The sequence below is a fragment of the Odocoileus virginianus genome, unplaced genomic scaffold, assembly GCF_023699985.2.
Source record: "Odocoileus virginianus isolate 20LAN1187 ecotype Illinois unplaced genomic scaffold, Ovbor_1.2 Unplaced_Contig_27, whole genome shotgun sequence".
NCBI lineage: Eukaryota > Metazoa > Chordata > Mammalia > Artiodactyla > Cervidae > Odocoileus > Odocoileus virginianus.
In genome coordinates this window covers 639,771-654,498 of record NW_027224344.1, presented here as the reverse complement: position 1 = coordinate 654,498, position 14,728 = coordinate 639,771, and the positions used below count along the sequence as shown (strand labels likewise).

At 48.1% G+C, this 14,728-nt stretch overlaps 1 protein-coding gene across 6 annotated transcripts in view; it reads left to right on the top strand.

The window, feature by feature from the left end:
• PRELID3A (PRELI domain containing 3A) overlaps positions 1 to 5,178 on the top strand; it is a 41,251-nt gene extending 36,073 nt beyond the window's left edge. For 2 of the 6 annotated variants that reach the window (XM_070464520.1, XM_070464516.1), the window contains exons 2-6: positions 1,582 to 1,750; positions 2,323 to 2,412; positions 3,460 to 3,530; positions 3,609 to 3,726; positions 4,530 to 4,927. In XM_070464520.1, coding sequence (XP_070320621.1) covers positions 1,613 to 1,750; positions 2,323 to 2,412; positions 3,460 to 3,530; positions 3,609 to 3,726; positions 4,530 to 4,631 — 519 coding nt within the window. In that variant the 5' untranslated portion in view covers positions 1,582 to 1,612 and the 3' untranslated portion in view covers positions 4,632 to 4,927. The other 4 variants (XM_020913718.2, XM_070464518.1, XM_070464517.1 and 1 more) reach the window with 4 other exon arrangements.
• Positions 5,179 to 14,728: the final 9,550 nt, after the last annotated feature.

The following is a 14,728-nucleotide window of genomic DNA, read 5'->3' as shown; positions in this document are numbered from 1 at the left end:
AAAAGACTGAAGGTGGGAAGAGGAAGGGGACGACAGAGGATGAGGTGGTTGGATGGCATCACTAACTCAATGGACACAAGTTTGAGTAAACTCCTGGAGTTGGTGATGAACAGGGAGGCCTGGCATGCTGCAGTCCATGGGGTCGCAAAGAGTCAACACAACTGAGTGACTGAACTGAACTGAGCCTTTTATGAGGATAAAGTGAATTCATGGTCAGTGAATTTGACAAAGTAAATTTCATGGTCAGTGACCACGATAAAGTTATATTTAAAAAGGACATCAAATATGGAACATTCTTCAATATGTTCATGATCTTTGATGTTTAATTTAGTAATTCCACTCTATAAATTTATCCTAAGGACAGATAGACATGTTGAAAGGCTGGTGTGCACACATGTTCACTTCTGCCTTCATTTTACAGTAAAGGTTGGATGTAATCAAAATAATCTGCCAGAGGGGACTGGCTATACCACAGGGTGACCTTTTGTGCCGCTAGTTACAGTCCTGTATTCCTGAAAATAGCCTCATGATGCAGGAAAATGCTCATCATCTGTTCCATATAAAAAGGAGGTGATTTGTGCATGCATGGAGCATGACCCCAGTTTAATTTCTAAGTGTGTGCATGTCTGCGCATGGATGCTTGTCTCCAGGTCTTGAGTCTGGACTGTCATCTGGGGAAGGACATGTTGTGGAGACACCTGCCTCTGGGGCTGGATGCTTGCCTGGCGCCCCCTGGAGGAACGGTCAGGACAGCAAGGCCTGGGGAAGGTCCTCCCTGAGGGCCTGACTGCGCCCTTTGTGGTCCTACGGCATTCGGCCTCAGCGGGCCTGAAACCCTGGAGGCAGGGGCAGCTGTGCAGGCTCTGACGGCAGGAAACCAACAGGGATGCTGGTGTCCACCCCTCTCCAGGGATTAAGACCAGAGGCAGGGGTGGCGTCTGCAGGACAAGCCTTAGGGGCAGCATGGGGACACATGCACAGATTTGTCTCCAGGTAGTGGAATTGTGGATTTTTGTTTTCCTCATCTTTTTCATTATTTTTCAAAATATAGACACTTTAATAATCAGAAAAAAATATATAGCCATTTCAGGTCACATACTGCTTAGAAGTTGGAGCAGAGCAGTTGCTCTGGACCTCATAGCTAGGCAGGTGTGCCGTCCTGGCTTGTGGCACGAGGCTGCAGTGTGGAGGCAGGTGGGTGGTCAGCAAAGGGCCCCTGCAGTCACTGCGGCTGTGTGGGCAGAGGCAGAAATGGGCCCTGGCCTTGCAGCCTGTGGAGCAGCATAGTTAGTGTGTGTGTGTTGAGGTCAGTGGTGGTGACAGGAAGGGAATGGGAACATTGTGTCGCTGTCCAGAAGCCGAATACCAGTGTCCTGCCTCCTTAGGCTATGGGGGACTGGCGAAGGAGGGATCCTCAGTTAAGCAGGGCCGGCCCAGCCTGAGTCTACTCTGTACCCCTCGCTGCCTACCCCCTGGTCACTGGGAGGATCAGGGATCCAGGATCTGGAACAAGCTCGAGGATCAGGTTGACCTGACTTTGAACACACTGCCACTCAGTGCTGGTGGTTGTGTCTCTTCCAGCCACCCATGGGACACGGTCATTAAGGCGGCCATGAGGAAGTACCCGAATCCCATGAACCCCTGTGTTGTGGGTGTTGACGTGCTGGAGCGCAGTGTGGATGGCCGGGGCCGGCTTCACAGCCACCGCCTCCTTAGCACCGAGTGGGGGCTGCCCAGCCTCGTGAGAGCGGTGAGCACCTTGGGAGCCCAGCTACACCAACACAGCCTGTCTACACCTGGGTGGCACCCATACGTAGGGAGTATCAACCTTCCCATTTGGGCTTTCTGGGAAGCCTGAGAGATAGTTTGTTCTCTGTGAATTAATTGTTCACTTGAGTGTTCAGCATGTCCCCTGACACACCTATGGCAGTGACACCCCCCACAGGAAACCCAAACCCTCACAGCCCCCGCTTCCCACCTCTGAAGGCCCCGTTGCAGCTCCATTGCCCTGCCAGGTGTGGCCTGAGCCCCAGAGCTGGCTCTGCACATTGGTGGTTGGGGTGGGCAGGCGGTGCAGGGGGCAAGGTTGGTCCTCAGCTGACTTACCAGCCAGACCCTGACTTCAGTGCCCCAGGTCCTGCCCCACTTTCTCCTCCATCCCTAATTCATGTGTCTGTCTGTCCCACCTGCTGGACAACAGCTGCTGGAGGAGCTGGAGGTGCTGCTGCAGCCTGATTGAAGAAATTAGTAGCTGATCTGAAGTGACATGCAGTGTTTGAGGGCATGACAACGTCACCATGCTGGTTTCACTTTCTTTTTCAGATTTTGGGGACCAGTAGGACTTTGACATACATCAGAGAACATTCTATCGTGGATCCAGTGGAAAAGAAAATGGAGCTCTGCTCCACCAATGTAAGCAATAGCCACAATGGTGCATAATGTCTTCATTCAATTGTGTTTCCAGCCCACCTTTGGTCTGTGATCTTTTAATAGAAAGGCTGAGTTTGCTTTAGCAGTATCTTGTCTTTTTATTACAGTGTAAAAACATATTGAAGAACACACATAATGATGTGAACACACCTTTGTAACCTGGGGACAGACTCCTGCCTCCCTGTTGCCCCCAGCCCCTTCTCAGCTGCTGTCTTGCCCACAGCAGCACATGTGTCTCTTAGCAGCCACTGAAACAGCCACTTCCTCCCACCTTCCTCTCTCCTGTCTCACAATCAGGAACCATTGATATTGGCCTGATGCAAATTTAGAGAGCATATTGGGGGAATTGGGTGGGCTGGAGCATGGTTATGCCATCCCCTTACCCTGTGGGTGGGGTCACTGCAGGTGCAAGCTCCCAGTTGACCCTTTGGACCTTAGTCAATGGCTCCTTCCCTCAGGCCAGGCAGCCCTTCCACAGAGGCAGAGTGAGCTGGCCGGGTGTTTGCACATTGGCCAGTTCCTGATGGTTTATATATTGTTCTCTCTCAGAAAATTCCACTTCCTCTTTGCGGAAAGTCGAGTTGTCAGTAGAGGGGGCTAGTTCTGGCTCAGGAGGAAGGGGGGGAGGAGGGTTGAAGGGATGGCTTTGGGGAGGACAGGTGATCACCAAGTTGCTGTGTGGCTGTGAGTGTTAGTGATCAGCCTTTGAGTCTCATGCTCCTCATTTAAAAAAGAAAGAACAGACCTCACAGTGTGGTTGAGGATCAAGGAAAGAAAATAAGGTTTATTAAACAGCGTCTTGCGTAAAAACATTGCATATACAGTGGTGACTGCTCATGAGACAGCCTCAGGTTTGTGTGGGGTGTGGAGGGAGGGTGGTATCACCAGAACAGCGGTCTGGATGTGTGGGCCTCGGCGTTCCTTCTGCTCTGGCTCCAGTAAGTGCAGGTGTGGAGTTGTGAGACTGTGGGCAGTTTGGGAAGAAATGCAAGAGAAGTAGAACCTACAGCCATTGTATACTTTTTTAAGATCACACTCACAAACTTGGTGTCGGTGAGTGAGAGGCTGGTGTACACATCCCACCCGGAGGACCCAGGAAAGTAAGTGGACTGAACTCCTGGGTGGGGCGGGGCAGGGTAGGAGCTCCCCCTCCAGACTGCTCAGCCTCTCATCTCCAGCGCGCTCTCCTGCAGGACCGTGCTCACTCAGGAAGCTGTCATCACCGTGAAGGGAGTCAGCCTGGGCAGCTATCTGGAGAGTTTAATGGCCAACACGATATCGTCCAACGCAAAGAAGGTACCACCTCTCACTGTTGGGGGGGGGGTGGCCAAAGGAGCGGGCATCCTACTGAGCCTATGCAATGGGGAGGGCCCCAGGCCTGCGGGAAGCAGAGGCTAGCGAGGCAAGCCACCACTTCCAGCAGCAGCTGAGCTACCTGGACTCTTAACAAGACAGACCCCACACATCCAGGACAAGTGTGGGCGTAGGCATGCAGGACATTCACGATTTTTAGCAGTTTTGTATTTAACTGGGATTTTGAGTACCTCTGGCAGGATTTGGGAGTGAGCCTTCTGGAGGGACCCTGGGAAGGATGAGGTGCCAGGGCCTAACCCTTTGCCAGGGCATACAGTCCCCTCTCTGCCATCCTCCACTCTCCCTTCCCCCTTGGTTTCTGTCTGCGACCAATGGCACGGCACCTCAGCCTTCCCTTCCTAGTGCACTCAGGTCAGGGCTTGGCTGAGAGCTGTTTATGCTTGCATTTAGGCGCATTAGTCCAGTCACAATACAGAACCAGTCTGTCGTGTTTCTAGAAAAATCCAGATTTGAGGAAGGTTGAGAGTAGCTTAGCTCAGGATAGTGTCTCCCGCTTCCAACCCAGAGCAGCACTTATCACATCCACACTGTGAGCCCAGAGGATAGACACACAACTCACTTTGTTTGTCCACGGTCTGGCTTAGGGCAGGCCTGAGTGTTTGTGGAGAAGAATATTCTATGAGGAAGGCAACTCTCAGCAAAGACAGAGTCCCTTAGCCCTTTATGAGAAAAGTCAGGGGAGACTCGGTGAGGTTAAATGCAGACCTCTCATTTCCTGTGTTTAGGGGCTGCTGTGCTGGAGGCCTGTGGAGAATCACGGCTTCTTCAGCTGTCGTTACCATCCCACAGCACCCCAGGCCAGGTCAGGGGTGCCCCGGGGCAGCTAGCTACCAGCTGATGGTGGGGGAGGTGGAGGTGGAGAGGTGGGTTACCCCACACCCGAGGTTCAGGAGCGGAGGTTAGGGGCCACTCATGGAGGGGTCTGAGAGGCCTCAGGAGGTGACGGCAGGGATCGGGTGGGGCTCTGTGGAGCTCTGGTTGGGGCTCGAATTATGTGCGCTGCCTGCCTTGTTTCTGGGCCTGGTGTCTCCTTTGCGTTCACCTGACCCGCGTAGCTCCCTGTCTGCTCTTCAGTGAGACAGCAGGACGACCTCTGACCGCGCACTGGCTTCTCTCTGTGTTGCTCTAGGGCTGGGCTGCTATTGAGTGGATAATTGAAAATGCGGAACGTGCACTGAGCTAACGAGGCCTGCAGCGTCCCCTGTGCTTAGCGGCGGTAACTACAGGATTCCTGAACCGGGAGGATGTGGCGCCCACAGGGCTCCCAGCGGCGTGTGCGGCCTGCGTGCTGGGAGGGGTCTGCGGGATGCACCTCTGTGCGGGGCCCCGCCCTGTAGAGAAAGACCGAACTGGTTTCATCCTTGTCCTGATGCACCAGCTTGTTTTGTGGCGAGATTTGTGTTCAGGTTTGTCATCTCGTCTCCAAGGGCAGTTCGGCTTTTCCTGCAAGCGGTTCTCAGCACGCAGTCATGTGTTCTGGGACTGCTGTATCCTTAGCAGGAGGGTCTCACCAGCAGGTCCAGTGTGGAGGGCTGATCTGAAGGGGATTTTATTGAGAATAAGACTGGAGTGCCTGCCCATGATCTTGTGCGGATGCCCTGGGCCCAGGTGTCAGCACTGTGACCAGTAGGCCACCCTTCCTGTTGCTGCCAGCCGTGTGCCATCACTGGTCCTTTGTTTTTAGTGCTTGAACTTTTAGTGCTCGAAGTCATTTCCCAGCATCTCTTTGAGCTTCTCAAATACTCTGTTTTCTTCTCCTGAGCCTTTGGGGTGTCAGGGCAGATTTGACGCTGGTGTGGTCAGCAGTCATCTCTGCTTCATAAGGTCAGGGTTCACTGCTCCCTCTGCTGAGAGGATCCTTCCTCTCCTGCCCTGGAACTCCTCCTACTTTTGGCTTTTCAAGCTCTGGCCCCACTTCCCACCCTCAGTTGGTCTGTCTGCAGCACATATGCACACTTGATGCTTCAGTCAGCAGGCATGAGCCCTATGGCTTGGGCTCCTTTAAAGAGCTTCCTGCTTTTTGCCTAAGGCACTGATGCATAGGTTTGCCAGAACCTTCACCTTGAACCCAAGGTCATGGCCTTCTTCCTTGAATGCACCACTAAGCTGATCACAGGCAGAGAGCCTACCTGACTGCTGAGCATCCTACTTGCATGTGTGCATGTGTGTTTGGTGTGTGTCTGATGCTGCTGCTTTGTTGTGGACCCTATCACATTCTCTTGCCTCACAAACTAGAGCTCAGCTGCCTCAATCTTTAATCTGATGCCTCACCAAAATAAGAAAGAGAAGCGAAGGAAGAAGCGAGTCTGGAGCATGGTCCTGGCTGGACTGGGAGAGGTGGGAGCTCCCGGGTCATAGCCATCGTCACCAGCCACCATCAGGCTGGTCGGCCGTGACCTTACAGCACAGCAGGCCTGACCAGTGGCTCTGCCTGTGGGGCAGACCTGCTGGGAGCAGGGCAGGCTGCCATGCTGCCCACTGCACATCGAGCCTACACGCCTGCTCTGCTGAGCCTGAGCCTGGTTTGCTCAGACGGCTATGGGGCCTCATCTGTCCCCACCTCAGTCTCAGTTCTCCTGCCAACTCTTGGGGTCTTGCTAAAGAGCTTTCTCTTTGCAGAGGATACCCTATTCCCCTCCCTTGCCCTTGATCCACAGGCTCACTGCCTGTCTCTTCACACATCTGGCCATCAGCTGTTACCTCAGACATAGCTGACGTGTGTCCCTGTCTTACCCCTTCACGGATATGCACATGCTAGAGTCGGGCTTCCACCCTGACGGGGACACAGGGACAGTTAGGATTGGCCTGGAGAGCCATTTGCTCTGTCCTCTGGCTGTGATGAGACTATGCACCGTCTGGGACCGCCACCTGGACTGCAGCCTGGGCTGGTGGTTCCAAGCTCTCAGCTGTTCTGCTGACATCAAGGTACCTCCAACCAGGATTTTAATTTTCTCAATTTTCAAAAATAAAATTTTTGTGTGTTTTAAATGATAATTCTAGAGAAGCTCTCCTCCATAAAGGAGGGGTGGAACTGTATTCTACCACATTTTTTTAGATACTGCTTTTCTTTTGATATCAATACTTCCAATCCAAAATTAAAATTCATTTTTGAGACTTTTATGTACATAGCTTTTAAAGGTAAAAGATTTATGACAAAAACAATCCCTCTAACCCTTTTCACACAGCATGCTTCTACCCTTCTGTAGACACTCTTGGCAGTTTTGGCATTTACTGTTAGACTCCTAAAATAAATGAGCATACTCTGCTATTTCTTGATTCAACAATTTTAGACAAAATCTGTTGACTTCCTGCTATGATAGATGGTTATTTTCTCTCTCACATCTTCCCATCTCCAGTATAGCTGTGTTGTAACTTATGGTTAAAATCACATTGTTTCTATAATTAAAACATACATAACTACTATTTATTACCAAATGAAAAGCTATATGTTAATTACATTTTCTTTAAAAAAAAAAAAAAAAAAACATTTATTTGACTGGGTCTGGTCTTAGTTGTAGCATGAGGGATCTTTAGTTGTGGTATATGGATCTAGTTCCCTGACCAGAGATGGAACCAGCCCCTGCTTCGGATCACCAAGGGAGTCTCTATATTTTCTTTATGTAGCTTTTCTCCCCCTTGAAGGTAATGTCTTTTCCTTTTCATCTGTTTATTTTTTCAAAGTCCCTGGCTGAATGCCCCCACGTTCTTCACCTGCTCTCTGCAGCACCTTACAGTGTCCTCTGCTGCAGGTCAAACCCCATAGGTTGCACACCCCTTTCTCACTTCCCTGGTGCTGTCCTTCCTGAAGGCCCATCTCACTCTCTGACTAGCAGCCGAATGGCTGTTGGCCTTTCTTCCCTCCTGGAGCCCTGTCTACTGGCCTCTCTGCCACCTCTCTCTTTGACCATAAAATGGGGAAGGACATGCCACAGTAGCTTCCAGGACTTGGCACATCTGAAAATGTCCCTTCTCTTCCCACTCTTCACTCAAAGTTTGGTTGGACATATAAATGTAGATAAAAATACTTGGTCTCAGAATTTTGAAGGCACTGCTTCATTGTTTTCCACTTCACTTCCTGAGCCTCTGTATATGGCTTTATTTTTTTTTCTCTCTGAAAGCTTTTAGGGTCTTTTTGTCCCTGATGTGAAATTTCATACAGCCAAGCCTTGTTGAAGTGATCTTTTAAAAGCGCTCTGTGCTGCACTGTGCATGTTAAATTCCTGGCTGTGGTGCTGTGCTACAAGTATGTGAGACATTACTGAAAAAGTGGGTGAAGGGTATGCAGCTTCCAGTAAGTCTACATTCATTTCAAAATTAAAGGTTAAAAATTTTCAAAAATAGTGACATCATGGAAAATGGCAGAGGTGGGTGCTCTGAGAATCAATCCTCCCATTGAAACAAACAATAAACTGGCCAAAAAAACAAAACCAAAACAACGGAACCAACTTTTGTAGAACTCTGGATTTTAGTCAAGATACCTAAACTAACCAGTAGGGTATTGAATGAATCTTAATTAACCCACTCTGCAGATTTTGGACTTGGCAGCCTTCAAAATTAGGGCAGCCAATTCCTTAAAATAAATCCCTGTGTATGTCAAAGAAAACTCTGGAAGAAAATTGTGGCTATTTTGACCTATGTGAAATGATACCTGATACCTCATTATAGTTTTGATTTGCATTTCTCTGATAGTTAAGTGATGTTGGTGTCCTATGGGCTTTTTGGCCATCTGTATCCCTTTTTTGGAGAAATCTCTGTTTAAATCTTCTGTCCATTTTTTGATTGGGTTGTTCTGTTTGATACGGAGCTGCATGAGCTGTTTGTGTATTTTGTAGATTAATCCCTTGTGATCCCAGCTTTGGAAGAGTGGAGTCTCAACCACGGGGCCACCAGGGAAGTCTGCCATTGGTAATTTGATATGGATTGCATTGGGTAATACAGTAATTTTGACAATATTGATTCTTCCAATCAAGAACATGGTATATATCTTTCCATCTCTTTGGATCATCTCTGATTTCTTTTATTAGCATTTTATAAGTTTCAGAGTACAGGTTTATTGTCTCTTCAGATATGTTTATTCCTATTTTATCTTGATGAGATGGTAGATGGGATTGTTTCCTTAATTTCTCTTTCTGATCTTTTGCTGTTATTGCACAGGAATACACGCGATTTCTGTATATTAATTTTGTATGCTGCAACTTTACCGAAGTCATCGATAAGCTCTAGCAGTTTTCTGGTAGCATCTTTAGGATTTTCTATGTAGTGTCATGTCATCTGCAAACAGTAACAGTTTTACTTCTTTTCCAATTTGGATTCTTTTTATTTTTCTTCTCTGATTGCCATGGTTAGCACTTCCAACACCATGTTGAATGAAAGTCACAACAGTGGATATTTTTTGTCTTATTCCTGATCCTAGAGGGAATGCTCTTAGCTCTTTACCCTTGAGAATGATGTTAGCTGTAGGTTTGTTGTATGTGGTGTTTAATATGTTGTGGTCAGTTTCCTCAATGCCTACTCATTATCTTTTGGAAGGAGTCAAAACCAAGGTCTAAGCACTGGCCCAGACAATTCTGACCCAGGTGTCATCAGACCACACTTTGGGTCCCCTCTCTCCTTGAAATCTGTTTCCAGGAAGGTGTTCTTGACTGACACCAGCTCGCAGCTTACTAAAAATTCTTAGAGGTTTATATCACTTTGGACCATTTTTTCTAAACTATTCACGTACATATTTTTCTGATCAGAAGCAGAGATGAGATGTTTACTTTGCATGCACAGCCCTTGGTGCTCACTGAGTATGTGGTGACTTGAGAACTGGGTTCAGAATCATAGCCCTCAGTGGGGAAGGCAGGTGGAGAGAAAGCAGGGCTATGAGCACAGGGCTGGACCTCACATGTGTTGCTGGGCTAGTGGTTTGACCTTGGGCAAATGCCCACCTGGCTACATTCCCATCTTTCGGATAGACAACAAGTGCGTGTTGTCAGATAAACAACAAGAGCTGAGTATCAGGATTGTGGCTGAGTGCTTCACACAGCACCTGGTGTGGAAAAGTGCTTGAAACCAAGCAGGATCTTGGGTCTTCTTGGTGACAGACCCCACCATCCTGTGTTCCCCACCTCTCGTTGGTAGAAAAACGTTAGCCTCTTAGCCCTTGCCCAGTTTCCAAAGAGCAGATTTAATCAGAGAAGTGCAAAAATGGAGAAGCAAGTGCAGCAGTCAAGCAGGTCAAAGCAATGATAGTTTAGTCATTAAACAAAGTCAGGGACCTTTAGTTCCTCCCCAAGGGCTATAGGTAATATTCTGAGCCCTATCCTGAGATGATTTGCCAATAGTAATCCCCATCAAGTGGAGAAGTTAGCTGCATGCTGACAATCAGCAGGCAGACCCCTCGAGTGGTTGGAACCAGATGGTTGATGGATGTAGATTCTAGAAATACACCCTGTTACTGCACCACCCACCAGTCAGGACAAACGTCCACAAGTGATCAGGCACCCCTGACCCTCTCCCTTACCTTGCCTTTAAAAACGCTTCCCTGGGGGCTTCCCTGGTGGTCCAGTGGCTAAGACTCCATGTTCCCAATGCAGGGGGCCTGGGTTTGATCCCTGGTCAGGAAACTAGATCCCACATGCTGCAACTGAAGATTCTGCATGCCACAACTAAGACCTGGCACAGTCAAATAAAATAAATATTTTAAAAAATATATAAAAAAATAAAAACGCTTAGCTGAAAGCTGTCAGGGAGTTTGGGTGTTTGGTCACAAGCTGCCCGTTCTCTGTGCTGGTGCCCTGCAATAAATGCTGCACTTTCCTTCACAGCCTGGAGTCGGCAGGGTGGTTTCACTGTGCATCGGGCGAGTGAAATCAGTAACATGCTCAACTACTGGGAGCTAATATTGGCTACTAAATACCAGCAAAACATTTAAAAACGTATTATCTAATATAAAGCTTGTCTTCATACCTTCCCTTATTTTCTTTTCTTGGCCAAACTGTTTTAATATGACAAATTTGAAGTCGTTTGGGATGTTTTATTTCAGCCCAGTTGGCACATACATTTTAATCAAAATGTTATGATTAGTAAGCATTAACTACCATCCTTTGAAAGGGGCATTAGTAAAAAGGTCCTGAGTATGAGCTCAGTGCTGATGCACACATGATTTGCAGTCACACAGCAGTTCGATTATAGGTCTCCAGGGTCTCTGATATCTGCTTACCGATGTGTTAATGGAAAAAGCTGGTCCAGAGGCCGGGCTGTGCATGGTGGCTCCACCAGGGCCCTGGAGTGGACGGGAGCCTGGAGAGGAGCATGTGGTGAGTGGCATTTATAAGAGGGGTTTCTGCAGGCTCCAGGGAACCAGCAGCTGCAGAAGCTGCTGCCTCAAGCCTGCCAATTCTAATCAGCTACCTTTGGGCTGCAGTGACTTCTGACTTTGGGTTGTACTCCTGCCTTAAAGGAAGAACATGGCTGTCCGTGGCACTTACGTGGTAAAGAGCATTGACTACACACTATGTCAGTTGTTTGGAAGACATGTTAATGGTTCTATCTTTGTATTGTTGACTTATTCTCATTTCCATATTGAACCTGCTCATTCATCCATTCACTCCAGAAACATTTATTGAGCACCTGTTGCATGCAAGATAGTTTTCTAAATCTAGGGACGTAGCAGTGAAGAAATCTGACAAAGATCCGTGTCTTCATAAAAGAGTGTAGTAGATGCTACGTGCGGTGGAGGAAAGAGGAGCAGCAGCAGGTACTGCAGACACTGGAGTCCAGAAACTACCGGAAGCAGCTGTGCCAGGGGAGGGGGCACATTCTGTGCAGCCATGTGACGCAGAAGCAGGAGGTGAACAGTGGCATGAATGACACGAGGGCTCCAATCCACTACTGCACCTGCTCACTGATGGAGTTTCGCAGGGAAAGAGCATATGCCTGGCCCTGGATGTTTTTAATCAGGGCTGAGCGGGCCAAAGAAGCTTCTGGGCTGGGATCCCTTACCAGAATGGGAGGTGTGTAGACTAAGACCCCCCCCCAACCCTGACCCCGCTCCATGGGTGTGGTGACCGTTTTTTTTTTTTATTAAGCTGAACAGCAAAATTTGTGTGTACATTTGTTTCCATTTAATGCAATTAAACAGTCTGTTACATGTACCCACTCCCCACCCTACCCAGCCACTTGCTTCCCTTCACGTCTGCAGTGGGACACGTCACTCAGTGGGGCACATGTCACACTGCAGGACGGGACCTACCAAAACAGACCATGCCTTTGCATCCAGCAGGTTGGGAGATGAACCGCAGTAATTGGATGGTGCCTGCACAAAACAGCAGGTGAAAAGGGGGTTGTTTGTTTTTTGCTTGTTATTAATATATGTCAATGCATCTGTCTTTTTAAATTTTTGGCGATGAATTCAGATTTTTTTATAGCAAATAGTAAAATTGAACCTCTCTTTGCCATAATCAGGTTTGTCAATACAGAAAAGTACTGTTTAATGACACTTGGCTTCGGTGAAAGGGTGAGTGTGAACTGCAGAGATCCCTCCCACTTTCTGTTCCATGACTTGGGCTCTCAGTGACTCTGCTCAGTGTCTGCAGCATGGGTACTCTGACCCCACGTCATGTTTCTCCTGATTAAAGTGACCCGAAGACCACCTCATCCAGCACCCTCACTGCTGAAGTCAGGAAGCACTGCTTCGGCCTTCCCAACGTGTGAGGACTGAGGGTTGTTCCACTGCCAAGCTGGAGGAACTGAGTCAGAGCCAGTTCGCATATTTGAGACCAGACTCTACTTCACTAATTATGCTTGTTTTTTCCCCCAATTATCAAGGTGGAAGCCCTTAGGTCCTACAGAGCTCTCTCTGCCAGTAGCTACCATTGTGGAGCAGAGTGAGCCCCAGTTTCTACCATGAAGCTGTGTCCACCACCAGATGCACCGTGAAGAATACCTCAGGCTGCTGCAGGGAGCCACACAGAAGTGGGGATGTCTAGCCATTAAGTTCATGGTGCTCAGTTCAAGTTCACAATCTATGGGTCTGACTCCTGAGATGACCTTGTGGTAGGATGACCCAAGTCATCTTTTCTTTCTTGTGGACAGCTGAAATCTTCTCAGGCATCTTCTGCTTTTGGGGTGTCTAAGATCAAAGTTTCTTCCCTTTAAACGAGAAGCTACTTTGTTTTCTGTTTCACGTTTGGCTCTTCTGCAGGAGCTACACTGTTAAGGAGGTCTGCCCACCTTTGCAGAATCGTGCTGCTCCCCCTTCCTTCTCTGTGATTTCCCACAGCTTTTACAGTTTGCTGAGGAATTTGATACTCAGGTAAGCTTTCCAGAAATCCTCTCTTTGGCATTCCCACTCTCCCAAACACTGCGCTCCCAGCAAAGTTTGGATGTGATATTTTCTGCTGTGTCACCGCAGGGGAAGGAACGGGGGAGGTAGGCCAGGGACTGACTGATAGTTCCTGCAATGACAGGACACCAAGGCCAAGAAGAACATACAGAAGGGCGCCTTCTAGTGAGGCTGCCCCTCGGTGCTGACTGCTCCCTAGGGGAGGAAGCTCCCTCCTTCCTTCAGTTTATAGATGCATCAGAGCTGCTCTGAGAGCATCCCAAAACAGGAACCACTGTCAGGCCCCCAGGTGAGTGGAACATCCAGGTGATCCCTCAGCTTCTAAGCTCCAGGGACACAAGTGACCACCTTGATGCCCCAGCTTTCAGGAGCCTGCTTCACAAGTACTGTGTCCTGTCAGCGCTGGAGCCCTTTCACATCCTCTGCTTCATATTGCACATGTAAGAGGCTCAGGTTGTGCCACTGGCATCAAAACCCCACAGCAAAAACAGCTGGAGAATGTTCCACATAGTGACATCTATTCTAAAATACACCATGCACAGTTTAGTGGAACAAGGTGGGACAGCACTGTGAATTCAATCTGCCAGGTAACTGCACCTGAGCATTTAACTAGTGTAAGCAAAGCTTTATATTAAGTAGGTTCTTGGCTCTTAAATTTTTTTTTTTTTTTTGATGAGCCAAGGAGACATTTCTAGATGTGGGCCTGAGGCCAGCATGAGGGGAAAAGGCGCATTCTGATGGCTGTGTGTATGTATGTATGCACACACTGAGGAGAGCAGAACTGTGGGTCCTGACACATCAGTTTGTAATCCAGCCCTTACCCACAACAGTTCTCCTTATGGAGTTATAGACTAATGATTTGCAACTCTACAGCTTCTCCTCACTAGGGGCCGGAAAGGAGAAAGAAAGACGCAGTTGAATAAGGGAGGCCAAGAGCTTCCCTTCCTGGTTCTGATGTCTGCAGAACCCAGGAGCTGTTAACAAGGCAAGGGCTGTGCTCTGGACTCAGTCAGTGAGCATGTGGATTACGAACTGAGGTCTTGTCACACACCTGTCACAGGTACCTAGTGCAAGAAGAGCTTAAAGTACATCTGGCAAATAAGTAATGGATTCATATCACATTCAGTATCACCTAAGGTTTAAGACACGTAAAGGGCCAAGGATGCTCTCTAGTTAACATAAAGACAGGACCTTCATAAATTCATTCTGGGTTTACACTCAAGCCATTAAGAGCTACAACAAGAAATTTGTTTCATGGGACATTTTAAGAACACATACCATAAGGAATTCTATTTAGGAAAAAAAAAGCTTTATCTTTCTCAACATAGTGTAACTGTGGAGACAAATTATCTGTAGATTTTAGTTTCCTACCCTGCAAGGTGACAAAGGCAGGGTGCTTGGTGACACAGCAGAGTTACAGTGGCAGCTCATTTTCATTTATTTTTCCAGTGTGGTCCTTTGCAGGTTGTATTTCTGAAGCTGATCGTCAACTGCTGATGTCACACAAATGTATCTTGTGTTTCCAACCTAGGTGGTTTCAAACAGCTAGTCACCAAAAGATAACACCATTTTATAATAGGAACTCCACACGGAATG